At 39.5% G+C, this 17,559-nt stretch overlaps 1 protein-coding gene across 4 annotated transcripts in view; it reads right to left on the bottom strand.

Moving 5' to 3' along the window:
- Positions 1-17,559, bottom strand: part of LOC105829406 (helix-loop-helix protein 11) — a 143,078-nt gene that overhangs the window by 111,111 nt on the left and 14,408 nt on the right. For 2 of the 4 annotated variants that reach the window (XM_028193792.2, XM_028193793.2), the window contains exon 2: positions 13,624-13,963. In XM_028193792.2, coding sequence (XP_028049593.1) covers positions 13,624-13,963 — 340 coding nt within the window. Of the gene's footprint in view, positions 1-9,979; positions 10,574-13,623; positions 13,964-17,559 lie in introns of those variants that run through there. The other 2 variants (XM_036293044.1, XM_036293043.1) reach the window with 2 other exon arrangements.

Raw genomic sequence — 17,559 nt, 5'->3', positions numbered from 1 at the left:
TTAGGTCCGGTCACCATTTCAACTCGCGAATTATTAACGTATCAAACGACCCTTGATTGAGACACGAGCATTGTAAACGTTAAACAGGTTCTTGTGACTGTAAGAGAGAAATAAATTGAGAAGTCATTTTTAAAAAACGAGACAAATAACTCTCTCTTATAGTTTAGAGAGAGAGTTTAATAACTCTCTCTATTGTCACGTTACATATAATTATATAATCAATAAATTAAATCTATGTTAATATCTCAATTCATACAAAACGAGAAAGATATGAAATTAAGTCCAATTGTTCGACTTTTCACAAAAGAAAATGTACCTACATAACGTACAACTGTCACGCTGCATCGTTGCATTGTACACTTTGCCTTACGTAAGTGCGTGTAAGTAGATAACGCCGAAGCCATATAATAGAAGTAAGCGTAGCTATATCGATAATGTAAATACAGTGCGGCTGATAACCTGATAATAGTCTCGGTGACACATTCACATTGTAAATTTTCTACAAAAAGACGATATACATAATATTTTTATAAACAGCGAAATATATTTATAATTTGTAGAAAGTTTTGAATTCGTCTATTTTTAAAAAATTAATAAGAGTTCCGTATAAGAGTTCATACGCTACGTAATGGATATATTCAGCTTAATAATTCCTAACTGGCCAATCTCGGCTGCAATTTTTACGTCTCTCTATCGGACGCGAAACAATTTTCCCTCTACAGGTTCCTCCGTACATGCGAGTCCCTCTACGCAACAAGGGAACGATGCAATTTATACATCATGACGACGACGACGTGGCGAAAACGTGCGAGGAGAGAATCGCACGCGAGAAAACGTTTCTGCCGAGCCTACTACACGCCGTACATCACACTGTCGCATTCCATAGCCGGTACGATAAATACGGTCGACAATATAAACGCCGTATAATGACGATCGGGCCTACCCCGCCGCACCTCAGGTGCCCCCCCTCAACAGTGGCATAACGAGTACTGTTTCATCATCGCGAGTTAATATAACGTGCCGACGGAGGACGGAGAAAGAGAGAAGGAGAGGCGCGTATATGCGAATGAAAATGGCGAAAGAGAAAGACGGGGTTATTCATTAATTGCGAGCCATCGTATCTCTGACGTGCGCGACTTTTACGAGCGAGCGCCGCGACAATCTCGCTACGGCGCGGCGCGATTAAATCACAGGAGGCGAATTAAAAGTAATTAATGAAATCCGACGAGAGAGAATCATCGGCGTATCTCTCGTTTGTTATTTCCTTTTTTCTCCTTCCCCGCTCCCCTCTTCTCTTTCACACGAAGGTGCATTGTCCCGTTTTCTTCGTACGAGGACACGAGTAAATTATTGTTGAAAACCAAATTACGATAAATGTCATATAATTTATACTTTTTAATAGAAAAGCGAATTGGACCGCTCATATCGACCGTTGTTCGCACAAAAAGGAGAGGAAGAGTTGATCGCGCGTCGAAATTAACAATGTGAAAACTGACGGCATACACGCGCCAGAAAGTCACGTGAACCGGTAAAAAAGAGAGAGAGAGAGAAAGAGAAAACCGAGAGCAAGGCTGCGGGGATGCAGGTGCAACAGACGCAGCACACAATGGCGTCATTAGGGCGACTTGTTACCAACAAATGCAATCACCAAGTCACGTTCTATAAATACAACTGATGATTCTCGACTCAAAGGTGTGTCCATGGGACAGGTCGATCAGGAAAAAGACCCGTGTCCGTTGCATACCGGCAACGGAGATAATAGCTATATACTGTTCATCAGAGACAAATAAAATGTCATACCTTAACGTACTTTTGGAATCAATTAAAGGCAAAAATTTCAATACGAAAATATCGAAGGCTTGAATCTGTGGACGATCAAAATCGCCCAAATGGTAACCGCGAAAGATTCGCACGGCGTCAATTATTTTACTAACTTGTCGTTTGTCACCTAATCTCAAGATTCTTATAGTTCAGATGATATTGGACTTTTACCGACTATATTTCGATTTTCTATAATATTATGTATAACACTAAAAGAATAATTTACAGAACTCTTCAGTCTCGCGATAAAATATTTATCGGGTTTCATATAATTTCATTCTATTTCGAGTCTACTCCGCTGATGTCACTTCGGACTATTATTTCCTCGTTATATACCTCCGTTTTTTATAGCACTCAATAATCACTCGCGATATCATAGCTAATTACAATCGCACGAACAGTAATTACCAGAATGCGATCGCGCGACACTTTGCACGGTACTCGCGACACGCGATGTGCACTTTAGTAGATTGCGCGAAGAATAATGCACACAAAAAAAGGAACAATTAAACGGAGCTTATTCACTTGGCACGCTCCAAAAATTAATATGATGAGAATCTCTGAGCGGCGAACAGTCTCGAATTGCCGATGTGTGTGTGAAGATCGTATTTACGCTACGCAAATATCAAACACACGAGTTGTATACAGACTCAAACGCGTTTGTATAAATGTTCGATAGTAGTTGACGCGATGTCGATAGGCGATATTTTATACTCGATGGTTAAAAAATTCGAAAATAATATCGGTAATTTTGCTGATATTACGCGATACGATGCGATTAAGAGAATCGAGATAATGGTTGATTAAGATGCGATGTATTGTTCGAAGATAATTGTAGTTTCGTATTGCAAAATACATATTGCACAATACATTTGGAATAAAACCTATGAACCACACATGTTATTAAATCGCTTTCTCTTTACTCGACTCACTCACGATTCAACGAATCCCGTATTTCATGCTCTTAACAGAGATAGAATACACACATATCTTTAACTGATTGAAAAATTGAAGATCTACAAATTATCATTAACGAAATAGTTATCGTCCGTGGCCATCATGATGATTCAATACTTCACAACTCCCGTTATCCATTGCCTCGACTTCAAATAAACCGCGCAAGTACATAAGTGTCCGCCTCGATAAAAGGTGGTCACTCAAGTTTACTCGCGGCTTGTTAATCACAAGACTTACTTGTACGTGGATTATCAATCGTTAAATATTTGTAAGGAATAATATTTTGAATAGCGATAACGTAATAACACATGGAATGAATGCTGCCTGTCTGCTCGAAGCTCGCTACCCGAATGCCGGTGAGGCTGTCTATACACTTTATAGTTTATACGATCGTTCGATGTAAATACAGCGTACACGACGTACCCGGAAAAAATAATAAGTGCCGAGCATCGAGCCGGGAATTTGTCAGCTATCTCATTTCGTCGCGTTGTTAGGAATGATATAAAACATTACACATGACTAACACAATCATTTCTTTTAATATAAAATTAATTTTAAACTGTTATTGCATGCATTAACATTCATTCGAGGAATTAAATTCATCTTACTATCAATCGTAAAAATATATGAATTAATCTATTGTTACTTCAAATTTTTATGAGAAATATAAAGTTCGTAATTTTTATAAATCGAAAAAACGACTTTAAATCGCAGCGTAAAATATATATTTTTCTCATTTTTACGTTATCAAAAAATCAAACAATTTTAGTTTTTTGGAATAAAAGGTAAAAAAAATTACGTAATTCTATTTTCTCTCAACAAAATACAAAATAACAAAATACAAATTTCATTCTTGAAAATTTTTAACTAAACATTAAATATAATAATTTTTTTAAGAATTATTAACTGTTTCGTTCATTAAAAACTGGATTACACAATTTGTATTTAGCAATTAAAGTTTATGACTGATAATCAATTGTCAATTAGGCACTGATTCCATAGTACACGTAATAAAAAACCACGAATAAAAACTAAAAGATAAAATTGCAGTAAAAATCAACATTATCTGAGCTGCAAAAACCAATAAAAAATAATGATATGTGTATTTTCTTATTAATTTTTTTTCAAAAAGAGATTAGATATATTTTATAGAACTTTTTACTTTCATTTCTGTTAAAATATATGAAACATAATACAATAATTATAATATATGTATATATATATAGAATATAATAGAAAATAAAAAAAGAAAAGGCATAAAAGATAAAGCGACAAATATAAATTTGAATTGTGTTTATTTGAAGTAGGAAAACTCACGGTATATGAAATCACGAAATTTATAGCAACGTGTCTCGCAGAGGAGGCCGAAATAGGATTTAGTTCTCACCAGATAGGTCCTGCACTAATATAGCGAAGTAAATCCAGTAATAAATCCCATGAACTCGGAGTGAATTCGCGCGTACTCCCCCGAGAATGTTCAGCTCGCTAACCAAAACGGCCCGACACGCTTTTAATAACTATAGCAATCTATTCCTCGCGCTGTTACGTGACAAAGCATGGGTACCGTCGAGACTCGTGCGCACGTGCGCGGGGCTATTACACGTACGCGATCGTGCGCGATTTACGCGCGGCTCGCGCGTAAATTACATGTGTTAAACGGATCCCGGAGCATTGCATATTCGTCGCGTAAACAATGCCATCAGCGTTATTCACCGTCATACAGACGAATGAGCTTTGAACGTGGATATTTAACCGGTCGTTTTTCCACGAACGATTATCGGCGCCAACGTTATTATTAGCTACACCAGAGTAAGCTCAACACCGACACTTCTTTCGACGCGAGGATAATTTGTCTTTTGCGTTATGTCACTCCAACGGGCAAAACTTGCGATTATTTACGAGTTATGGAACTACGGAGCAATGAACCGGCGCAATGGGAAAATGCAATTTGATTGAACACGCCTTAGCCAATCGATTCAACTAATCAACTTGACTAATAAAAAACGTAAAAGGAAAAGCTTTTAGAGAAGAAAGCTCTTGCAATTGTTACGTCTTTCGTTTAAGAAAAACGAGCTTATAATTCTTAATCGTTGTATATTAAGATGGAAAATTTTGGATCTCTACTTTTTGCTCGGATCAAGGAGAAGCTACAAGAAAAATTCATCAGTTTAATACTGGATTGTAATAGAAATATTTTCACGTCTTTTGAATGTCCTTGCATTTCAGAAGTGTTATCTTCGTCCGTCTAAGCGCGAACATGATTCGTCATTTAAGAATGCGCGAGAAAAATCCGCAGTCGTAACGTAATAACCAAGTTACAACATATAATGTAACAACCGTGTACAATAGTATAACTTGACCAGAAATACGTGATATATTTTTGTCGCGACGCAGCATATTTGTGTAAAAGAGATGACAGTCGCAAAAATTTTTTGACACGTCGTTTTGACACAACGTGGAAAACAACGCTTAGTTAAACCATCAATTTTAACTGTCGCTTTCAAAAATTTCTTTTTTTAATAACTTTGGAAAATATAGCAAAATATTTCGAGTATATTCAGAATTATAGAATATCCAACACCTAATTTCTCACTTGCGTAATAATTGTATTTAGTAAAAATTATATATAAATAAAAGGAATATATATATATATATATATAACGTAAAAAGACATCTTGTAAAAATTAACAGCTGTATCGGTGTCGGCAGCACGTAAGCCGAAGTTAAGTTACCTCTGCCGGTCATGCGCTGGCAAAAGAGAAAGGGCAGGGGGAATAGTGGGACAAAGGGACGGGTGTGCAGAGTCCGTGGCAAAGGAAGGAGCTCGATCGAAGAAGAGGAAGAAGGAGGGTAACGAAATGACCCATATGCTTCGAGGGGCCCTGCCCGTTTGGCCCACCACGTCGAGCAATAAAAGTGGCCGCACGAGAAGCCAATCGGTGAAAGAGGTTGGATGCATCAAGGTGCATATGGCGCACCTTGATTCCCGTCCAAGATACTTCTAGATATGTAAAAGGCTACAGTTTTTTCAAGATTAGGATCTTTAATCCTCGGGAAGCCTGTTCGCCTATTAAACAAAGATACTTTTGTGTTCACTGCTCTTAAGTGTGTGCAAAACAAAAAAAAATTTATATTATGCACGACATGATTAAAATACGGATTAAAACACTTGTCTCACGACAAGACGGGAGAAAATTATAGCGTGTGCTAAAATTCGTTAATCGATAATCGCCCTTATTACAATATCATATCTTTGTATCTCCCTCCTTCGTAACTCATTAGAGTCATTCATCAGAGTCGTTATTAGGGTTTTTTTATTGGCCTTAAATTTCTCGTGTTTCTCACCACACACCTGCCACTTAAATGGCCGACTTAATATAAGAGCATAAATCAACACGGTCAAAAATTCTCACTTCCCGAAAGCTTCTTGGAAATATCAGGAACGCAGAAAAATTATTTCCACTTACTGCATGGTTTTTAATATGTACGACGTGACGCGCGAGAGAGAAACGATGACGTGCACCGCGCACACGAAGGAAGCCGAAGAAGAGAAGACGGGGGAGAGGAAGGAAGGCGGATACCAACGCGAGAAGAGAGCGAGTGGTGAAAAAGAGAGGCCCACTTGAGTAGGGCGCGGCGGCGGCGGCGGCATAGTCGGTAGGAACTCCACGTTCTTAAGCCCGTCTTGCACCATGCAAAAATTGAACGCGTAACTAATTGACGAGTTGCATTAACCCGTTGCACATGCACGATTCTCTGAGTTTACTCGGCAACGAAATTGATCATTTTTAATACCTACGCAATCTATAATTATATTAATTATACCATAACGATTATATATACTGGCGACAGATGTAATGTAAATAACAGTTAATCGCATAGTGCTTTAATAATAATGGATATTATTGAACATTAAACTCGCTGAAAATGATATTACTGTATCATACTATTAATTAATATTACATTGCTATCATTATAATTGTTTACATGAACAATGCTCTTTAATATTAAATTATTCTATTCTACAAAGAATTAGATGTCACTGTTCCGTCATTGGCGTCAATCAAGCGGGATTCGCCATAAAAATAACTTTTCGAGCGTGTAAGAATCGTATGAATTATAGAGAAGGTTCTACTTCCGTATAATTGATTGTTGCAACGATTGCAACATAACGTACAACGCTATGTACTGTTGCTGTATGCAATTTTGTAGAAATCTCCGGAGAGTAGCAATATCGTGCGCCGTAATTGAAGTCGTGAAATGCAAAATAGTCACAAAAATCATTATTCCGTGAAAAAACGCGAGTTACGATATAATATATTTCTTTCTTTAGCACCTCCGTTAAAGCGATTTCATTTGGACAGATAACGCAATTCTCTCTTGCGTGTATATGTAATATAAAACATAACGAAGCATATGTACACGTAACAATATTATTTAGGCGATGACATACAATGATTTTGTCACAGGTTTCGTTACATAGTCACAGCTGTTACGTACACAATTCCGAGACGGATGAAGTCTTGTATTGCACGACTTCAATTCTCACACGGTGTAAGATGGGTCTTATGTCGTGCAGCCGCCAGCCGCTCATTGCAGCCGGTGTATGTATATGTGTATGTGATGAAGAACGCGCGCGCGCATCTCGTAGTAGTACCACGGGAGTCTGAAGAGAGAAAAGGCGAGAGAGCCTGGCAGACAAAGCACGTGACGTCTGGGTTCCCGCCGTCCTTGCCTACTACCACCAAGAAGACCGGAGAGACTGCACCGCGAGGGAACGACGGAGAGCAGAAGAATAATATATACGTCTCACAGACCAGGAACGAGAGAGAGAGAGGGAGAGAAAGAAAGGGAGAACACGTCCACGACCGACCGCCTGCGGTCAGAGTGAGATGAACGAAGACCGAGCGGAGATGAGGAGGGAAAGGGCAAGGGGGATGCGAGACGCGCGATCCAGCCTCGAACGCGGCGTTGAGAGTTCATGGAAATGAATGCAGCTCATACGCCAACGGTGCTTCCCGGCGCGACCTCTTCGCGCGAGGAGAGACGACGGCTCTCTCAATGAGAACTACGCGAAGGAGCTCTCTCGCCACTAGTCTGGTCTCGCCACAGCAACGCGCGCGCGCGCGATTCCCGCTTGAGAACTTTTCAGGAAAATAGGATGGAAACGTTTGTCCGTTGAAAATTAACAAGTTTGCGGCTTCGGATGTCGTCAATGGTTAACTCGTTTACTAACCGGGAGGCGCGGAGAAGATTATTCCAGCGCGGAATTATTCATATTTCTGACTGGAATCTATTTCCATTTTCGTTATCGGGGCGGGACGCGGGAGAAGGATTGTATTTATTGATAATAGTTAATTTAAACTTTATTACATAACATCGATATACGTTCAAGGTATATTTAATGCTAAATATTTTTTTAAACCAATAAATTGCTATTGAAATGCACAAATAAAATCGTTCTACTAGATTATATCGATATGCTGTAGGCGGGAGATTGTAATACGATATAAACTATTTATCACGCACGAAATGTGTGGGAAAATCGAATACACAGGATAAGAGGATTGGCGGAGTCCATCGGTTCGAGCAATCGATCGAAGCCGGCCTCTCCTACGCAGCGTGAAACGCAATTACGCGCGCAAAATGCTCTCTTTAGCCGTGACGCGGCAGCCTCGAATCGAATTTTGTTAAAGGCATGAGAAGAGCACAGAGGCGGTTTATTTTTATTTCTGTCTGGCGAGTGCTAAATGAAAATAGGTCGAGGCGTCTGCGCTCATTTGCGCGTGCCCTCCTTTTATTTCGTTTCCGATGCGCGCCGTGCCCTCCTGTCTACGCGCACACAAAAGATTCGAGAGAATGTCCCATGAGAAACGCACGATCATCCCACGTATCGTTTTCCCAATTGAAAAATTGAGGCCCGGGAATATGAAAGTCAATAATAATATCAGATTATATCAAGATCCCCAATCGATTCCCATTTGTCTCAATTTCAAACTAAAACGAAGAAGCGAAAAGTTGACATTATCGGTGAAGACTAATTGATCCTAGAAAATTAATTTTGACAATATATGATTTTCGATTTTAAACGCAACGAAAAAAAATGTCAAAGTGAAAAGTTGAATGGTGCGTAGTCTTTGATGGGGTAACCAGCAAAACGATTGAAATGCAAAGATTAAAAGGAACAAAAGAAACAAATAATTTTTCTTTAAGTTTATTTGCGCAAGCGGATCCGACGAAAGCGCGGTCACGCCTTTCTTCTCATTGTGGGAAGTAACAAGCGAGAAAGAAGTTCGCAAGCAATCGAGCGTTCGTATTTGGAAATTGTGGGCTTGTTAATATTGCCAAAGAGCCGACCGCCGCCGCTCTTTGAGACGTCTCCCTCAGTGGGCCAGGGCTTCGCGCGAAATTCGCCGGTCCGGGTTCGGCCTTCGTGACCAAGCCAAGAAAGAAGGGACAGGATCGACGACGAAGGCAAGCGAGATGAAGATAGGGGGAATAGGGACGGAAGGGAAGGGGGAAGCGAAAAAAGCCGGGACCAAAGGGAGCGAAGGCACGAGAAAGAGAAAGAGAGAGAGAGAGAGAGAAATGCGTGGGAATTGAACCATGTGGTCGGCCGACTGGCTCGCGAAATATCGCGTTGCGAAAGTGCGCGCACATACACACACATATACAGAGATAGTACACGTACGCGAATTACGGGTACACGTGGAGGCGGCGCGAACGAAACCGGTGCACGTACATACGCTATGTTTCGAGGTCACGGGGAATTTCAGAAAGAACCGCGCGCGGAATAATTAGACCGCCTTTCATGATGAAGTAACGTCGTTTGGTAGTAACGAGGTCCCGAGCCATCGAATAAATGGCGCTTCTAACAAAGCTCCCGCGATATAACGTATTTATACCGCTATTAAAATAAAGCTTCCGTACACACTGGAGCAGGAGATTTCACTACGCATTATAGTAAAATAAAAAAGTGCATATAATGTAACGCCGATTCACACACCAAGCGTATTATATCTTTATATCGAAAAATTAACTGTATAGATTTTAATGTATTTAATTTTGAAAAGTTCCCTAAATTTTGTATATCCGAAAAATATAGCGAGCCACAAGTAACTTTCGACGTCATGGAGAATATAAGAGAAGAGTCGATATGACGACTGTAAAGACGAGCGGGGCATGTACGTGTAATACGTACGTAGAGCACGTGCTCGATTACGCAGCGCGCTGCGACTTGCGATCAGCGCGAGATCAGCTGTTAGTTCACACCGCCAATTACGAGTCACGCGACTCTCGAGGTTCTTGTTCCGACTGACACACATGCGCATTGTATGCCTACCTTTAATCGTCTCACCGAGGCACCGCGCCGTTTGGCGCCTCGTCTCGTCTCATCTCGTCTCATCTCGTCTCATCCCGTCCCGTCCCGTCACGTCACGTCCCGCGCGGTCCACATTCCCCGCTAAATACCCGATTAACTCTTGACCCCCGCGTGACCGCGTTGTCCGAGCGCGACGTTGCGCAATTTTTAGCCGGTGCTATTTTTGCACGCGCCGACGAAATGTTATTAGCGTGGCTCATCTCCATGTCTACTCTCAGCTTTCCCAACATCTCCCCGCGGCGCGGCTCCTAAAATTCCTGCCTCGCTAGTCTTCAATTTTCAACGCTGAATAACCGAGTCTCAAATTACGAATCCGAATAAACTCGACTCGTTAAAATAAATTCGACGTGGAGGAATAAGATTTCGTTACATTTACGTTTAAATCTTTGAAGTTCAGTTAAAAGTTTAAAAAGCTCCACATATAACTTCAACTATTTATAATTACATAAATTATCGCAATATTTCATTTTAAAAAAATAATTCAAATGTATTCAAAAGATAGAAAAGTTAATTCAATCAATTTCCTGCGGATATGTATCAGTGTTTCGCTGAGAAACGCGATTTTCGTATAATCAGCTTTAATAGTATTCGCTGTGAAATACTTGCCGTAGTCCGCTCCCACGATTGACCTTACTTCACAAAGGTGGCACAAAGCTGAAGGGAACAAGTTCGCAGGTAAAGATTTACGAGGGTCCGGATTCAGGCTCAACAGCGCTAACCGTGCCTATCGCGTTTTAGTTTTTTTTTCCCTACAAATTTTCTTTTATATTTATTAATTTAGATCTACAATAATGTAATCTTATCTGTGACAAAATGTAATTTAAAAATTATGGCAAGATATTATTTTATAAAATCAATAAATAAATATATATATTATATATTATATAAAACAATTTAACTATATTGTGAAAAATTAAAAATTTATCGCAAACATTTTCAACTTGTTAATAACATCCTCTATATGGAAAATCAAATATTATATTTTACGTCAAAAATGTGTCACAAATAGGTCGAAACTGAATGGATCATACGATCGAATTGTGCGCATCAGCTGATACTTGACGATACGTGACGTCACCGTTCTGACAGCGCAAAAACTAAACGAGCACCATCACACGGCAGTGAGGCGAATGATTAAAGTCCCGGGCATGACTAGGCGAACGATCCAAACCGATTGTACGAGGATTTAGTTTTATAGCGTGGGATCGGAGGCTGACTTTCACATGGCAAAATTGACCGGAGCCAAAGCGCACGGCGGCGATTCATAAAAGCCGCCGCCGGCGGCGGCGGCGGCTTGCATAACGCGCAAACGCAAGAGGAACGATTGAGCTTTATTGACGAATTCACCTTGCCAAAGAGAGGTAGGTCGTCGTTTCCGGTCCACGTGTCAGCCTGACCCGGCCCGACATCGTGCGTGTCGGTCCTAATGTAATAAAACTCTTCCGGTCGGATGGTACCACACCATCACCTCGACTCGCTATTCCGAGGCGCGGGATCCGTCTCTGCGTTTTTCAAATAACGGTTAGAAAGAATCTTCAAATACGTACCGGGATTCCTTACTTGGCGAATGCAAAAAAAAAATTCTTTTTTTTTTCTTTTCTCGGCACTGCGTACGTGCAAAATTAGGCGCAAAATAAAATACGACTCGTTTAAAGTGTGTTCAACGAGACCGTCATTGCATGCCAGCGGTATTTTCGAGTTGTACGACCAAACAAGAGCGATCGGTTTTCTATGTGTTCGCTAATACAAATCGAGATCTTCACTTTAAGGAAAATAAATTATAAAAATATCTTGCAAGGCAATAAATCATGCAGCATCGATCGGATTTTCACGTCATTATTATTTCGTTATCGTCGTTACTTTTCTTGTATGGTCTTGCATAAAATCTAATACCGCCAAACAAAGATATAAATTAATCCCTAAATGCATACAACATTAATTATCAGTTATGATAATTAATTCATCATTCCGTTCTTAATGCTGGGTCTTTAATTTTCATTACTGTGCGAAAACAAACAATATATATTCGGATGCATTTAAAGATTAATCGTAGTGAAAACTCGGGGCTACTGCGAAGAAGTAAACAATTCTATCAATTGTACCCGATAATTGGAGTTACGAATTCATCCAAGGAGCATTGATATGTAGTAACGTCTTGCGAGAAACAATATTATTCCTGACGATTCCACTTGGACTATTGGATGCTCAAATACTCGCACAACGTCCCAACGATCCGAAATAGTCACATATCGATTGAGCGCGTCGCTAGAGTTCTCAAGTTCGAAGTGTTCAAACGAACAGTCAAAATCGCAAGGTGGTACTAGTACAAAGGCGTGACCCACTCTTACGATACTCTTGCGGTGATATATATCTCGATTTTCATTGTGTGCACGATAGTGCGGCATAAAAGATATTTCGTGTACGCACGCCACATCGCACGCACATGGACGAAATGAGAATTTTCCAAGTTCGGATGCATTACGGTAATAAAAAAAAAAAAGGAAAAAGAATTATGAATGCGATTAGTGATTAGACACTGCTTGCACAATATAAGCAATCGTGCATTAAGACTCGAATTATCCTCATGCAATAATTTTCAACTATACTATTTGCACGGAGCCTCGACAAAACTAAAAGATCACGTTTAATCCTTATAACTTCACTGAGGATCTGAACGTTTTGCGATTTTATGATGTAATAAAAATTAAAACATTGATTAATAATTGTCTTTTTTTTTTTCGATGTTCAATCGAAATAGATTCCTCTCGAGAGAGAGACATGCAATGATTGTGCATTCCTTCTAATGTATCCATGGAAAGACGTGAGCACGAAGCGATGAATGGATAGATGATCTTATTACTCAAGCTTGATCGACTATTCCTCCAGCACAGGAAAAATATATTGGAGGAAGTGTTCTTCAGTTCTTTTACAGTGATTCATACCGAATGAGCAAGCGATTCAAGCTACGAGGAATACGGCGATAATGATAAATACTTTTCGCATGGATACAATTCTCATTTCAACCAAAAAGACTCAGAGATCATGATACGATGCCAAGTGTGCCTCGCACATTCCCGTATCAGCACACCCGACTTTTCGTACGATGCCAAAGTATATAGCGTACAAAAAGGTACAAAAAAGAAATTTTTAGCCCTAAACCAGAGTCGTGAAGAATAAAAAGTGGAGAAGGAGAAAAGTGAATAATTATAAGAAAAAATTACGCTGGGACGTACATTAAAATGCTCTATATTTAATTAAAATCAAATTTAAAATATCTTTCGTTATATGTGATAATTAATTTTATATTTTAAAAATATTTAAATTATTCTCCACTTGTATCTAGAAAAATTTACGTATTAAAGATTTATAATATTCTATAATAGTAACGGCTTTATTATTCGAAATATGAAATAAAGTGCGCACGACTCTGATCAAGGATCAGTATAAAGCCACACGCGACTTACCTTGGACAGTTTCTCGCCCTCGTGATGCGGTAGCAACGTCCTCAATGATTGGAATCCAGCGTTGATGCTCTGCATACGACGTCGCTCGTTGCTGTTGGCGATTTCTCGCCGCATCCGCTTCTCCTGCTCCATGTGGCTGCGTGACGTAACACGGCTGACGTTGCTGATACCGTTGCCGTTGCTCAACGCAACGTTCTGACTAGCAACTCGCCGACCAGACCCGACGTTACCTTTTGACAGTTGTTGCCGCTGCTGCGGTTGCCGTTCTTGAGTATCAGCGACTTCGGCGACCGTCACACTCGTGGTCACCGAGCCGTCGTCGTCCACCGTCTCGACACTCCTGCAGACAAACGAATTGAGAAGAATTAATAAAAAGCAGAAGAAGATTTTTCTTCTTTGTGCAATTCGCAGTTTGATAATATGTAAATCATCTTAAACTTTAAATTTTACGACAGCAAAATCTCATCAGTGCGGCGAAAAAGCGAAGCCCACAATAATAATATTTAATATTTGAAATTATTTTGATTATGAAGCACATGTATTGTTTTGTATATAGTCATATTAAATTTTCGTAGACTTGCAAGCGATTAGCTCACGAGTTTCTCAACCTTCGCGTTAATTACACGAAATTCTAGCGCTTGAATCTTTACTAAAAGGCTGCGATCCTTGAACTTTTGAATCTTTTATATATTTATATCTGCGTCCATTTATTTTAATTACCTCGCACGCAGACAGACGCGCATATCATCGCTATTAAAAAAGAAAGAAAAAAAGAAAGAAAACATTTCCGTCGGGCGATAATGCCCACGGTCAAAGTATTCCAGTGTGGCGGTATCAACGAGATAGAGCCCGAATCAAAGTGACGCGAACGAGAGAGAGAGAGAGAGAGAAAGAAAAAGGGGACACTAATACACGCGTACGCACATTTGACACGCATAACGCGTGGCGTTTCGTTAGATTTTCCACCGCGATTGAGATCAAACGCGGCAGGAACATCCGCCCGTCTTGCGGTAACGCAAGAGCTTTTAAGGAAATTGAAAGCAAGATGTTTTTTTCTCCCCCTGTTTTATCTCTCTTTTTACTTCGTCAAACGCGGCGAACGACGACGAGACTTGTGGACGGGACGGTTGAATTCGCGGTCAATGAAGCGAGACGTCGTTGACGCTTCTCGACGGCGGCTTCAAAGGCTTCTTCTTCGCGCGCTTCCGACCGCTCGCACGTCCACAAACACCTTTGGCCCCGGTCGCGCGGAATCTGTGATTTGATAGGCCACTTAGATTTGCTAACATCATTATCTTTTCCTCTTCGATACTCTAAAATGTGTCAATACTCTACGTGATACTCTACGTTTGTTTCTGTTATTTTAATTATTTTATTTAAATTTATTATTTAAGAGCTGCTTTTTTAATTTTTTTTATTTAAAAATGGTCTAGCAAAATATTTGTGGCATATTTAATTTCGTATCCGTAATGTGCACTACGTAACATACCTTAGTAATGTGAATGGTCACGCAAATAATATGAGAATAATAAAGCACGTACGCTATTACGAATATCGCGAATAGGTATCATCATAAAGGTCAGCTGTAGGCACGCATGTAAAACGTCACGTATAAATTTCAGTTAAAGAGCAAGCATAAAATGTTTGTTACCTGTAAACGTCTAGAACTTTCATTTACATATACCTACTTGCGGTCAAGATAATCGTGATTGTAGATAAAAGTAATAACCAAAGCGCACAGTTTAACAGATACATTTCAGAATTTCATGTGTAAAATAAAATTTTACAACAAAATTATCTGCAAATATAATAATAGTAATAATACGAAAAGTCCGCTCTTTTCAGACCAAGTATAGAACTTTGTTAAGTTTATTATACAGTTTCTCAAATATAATTTCTCTTATTTTATTAAAATTTATGCTAATGTCAGTTTATCATAAATATTTCAATTTAATATTCGTATGCCTAAAATATACAAAAGAACTATAAATATAGCGAAATTGGTTATTAAAATCTCTGCAAAGTCATTAAATTCGTAAATCCAATATTTCTTTTAGAACATAGAATCTAAAAATTATATTATGTTAAAATTAATAAAAAGAATTCAATTAAATCTATCAAAGTTATATACTCGTCGTTACGTGTGATTACCTGATGTAGTCTACTACGGGAAACTTATAAATAAGTTAGCAAAGTCCTTAATAATGCAATACTCATTCCGTAACATTGCAGACTAACTTGTAGGTAAAGTCGGTAAATGAGGAAACAACGAGCAGCCGGGAAAATTATACGTTAACGAGCAGCAGTAAGAAAAGCAGAGAAAGAGAGCTAAGGAGGGGAAAGATCGAAATGGCGGGTTTAGTGCCATGAGGGTGACTCAGCAAGGAAGACCGTGACCTTGCTCCTTGCTCCGAAACTTCGCCACGTGTCGCTAATACAAACGAATGGGAAAGATATTCGGCAAAAAAATAAACGCGTCATGATTTTTGTTTGCAGCACGTTTGCAAAACATCTCTTTCCTGATTTTTCGACAATATAAAAAAAAAATAAGCTTATTCGAATAAATAAAATTTGTATATTATGTTATGAATAAAATTTAGATTAATTCAGCCTTGTAAGTCAGATTAATTTAGACCATGAACTAATTTAGACCGTAAACTAAATCGTAGAAAAAAAAAAATAAAATAAAATACCGTTTCAAAAAGTGGCACATTGTACAATGTAAATATAAGGAAGACTTAAATGATATATTGATGAATTATCGAATATAAAAAAGTTGTTCATAAAACGGTTATTGTTCATAAAACGTATTACCAAAAGACTATAATAATACGTAAAAATAACAAAGAGTGTCTTTAAATGTCACAATGCTTTATTGACCGCTTGCCCAGTAATTTTCTTTGGTTGAAATATTAACAGTTACTCATTCGAAGATGTCACTCAAATAGCCGCGGAGCTATGACCACGTGCACAAAGGCATAATCGTACATCATCTCGCGATGTAATAACGCTTTCAAATCACGATCGTCCATCAAAGATTTTACAATGACCGAAGGGTGTTATAATGTAGCATTACGCCGTTTAACTATCGTTCGATGTTAGCTATTGCTGCAACTTGAAAAACAGACAATCTCCGTGCCGCGATGCTAAATTTATCCTCGTCATTTGTGAATTAAAGCGATACGAAACGTCAATAACGTGACATTTCGTAGCCGATGAAGTCAGTCGTCCGTACGTTTTATATTAATTTCGGTATCGCTGCCTTTCGCCGTCATCGTCGTCGTCGTTGTCGTCGATACTTCACGAGTCACAAACGTCATCGTACAATAGCCATCAGAGCCAATTTAATAATACAATAAATCATTATTGCACTACACTTAATACGTATTGCCATTTTCGAAAACAATCGTCTTTCCTTGCGATAAATACGAGTGAATTGTTCCGAGTAACACACGAGGGATTGAATCAGGCCGTGGCATTCATCGGCGATCATTCATAACGGCACGTGGAAGGTCCACGGAACCAGAAATCCACGTGGCGTACTCTCTCATCGAGTGGTTATATTAGATCAGCTGGTACGCCGGCGGCTTGCTGGCTGGATGGTTGGCTGTCGTGACGTCAGCTCGTTCGTTCGCCGGATACCCGCAGAGCGCTCGCTCGGCCAGATCAGTTGCGGCGAAGTAGGTCGGCGAAGTGGATAGAGCTACCTTCCTTTTCACCCTGAAATCCTGCCACCCGTACGAGGGAGAACGCGCGCGCTAACGATAACCCTACGTCGCCTATTCTTCGTATCTCGGCTCAGTTTGATTATTTCCTGAATCGCGTGTGCCTCTTACACACATCTCTACAGAGAAATTTCACAGATATCTTTCACATAATCTACTTATACATATGTACTTATTACCTGGTATATTTTCAATTTTCTTCTAACCTACA

The sequence above is a fragment of the Monomorium pharaonis genome, chromosome 10 (genome assembly GCF_013373865.1).
Source record: "Monomorium pharaonis isolate MP-MQ-018 chromosome 10, ASM1337386v2, whole genome shotgun sequence".
Taxonomy (NCBI): domain Eukaryota; kingdom Metazoa; phylum Arthropoda; class Insecta; order Hymenoptera; family Formicidae; genus Monomorium; species Monomorium pharaonis.
Note: the sequence above shows the minus strand (reverse complement) of the source record. Positions and strands in the feature narration are given on the sequence as shown.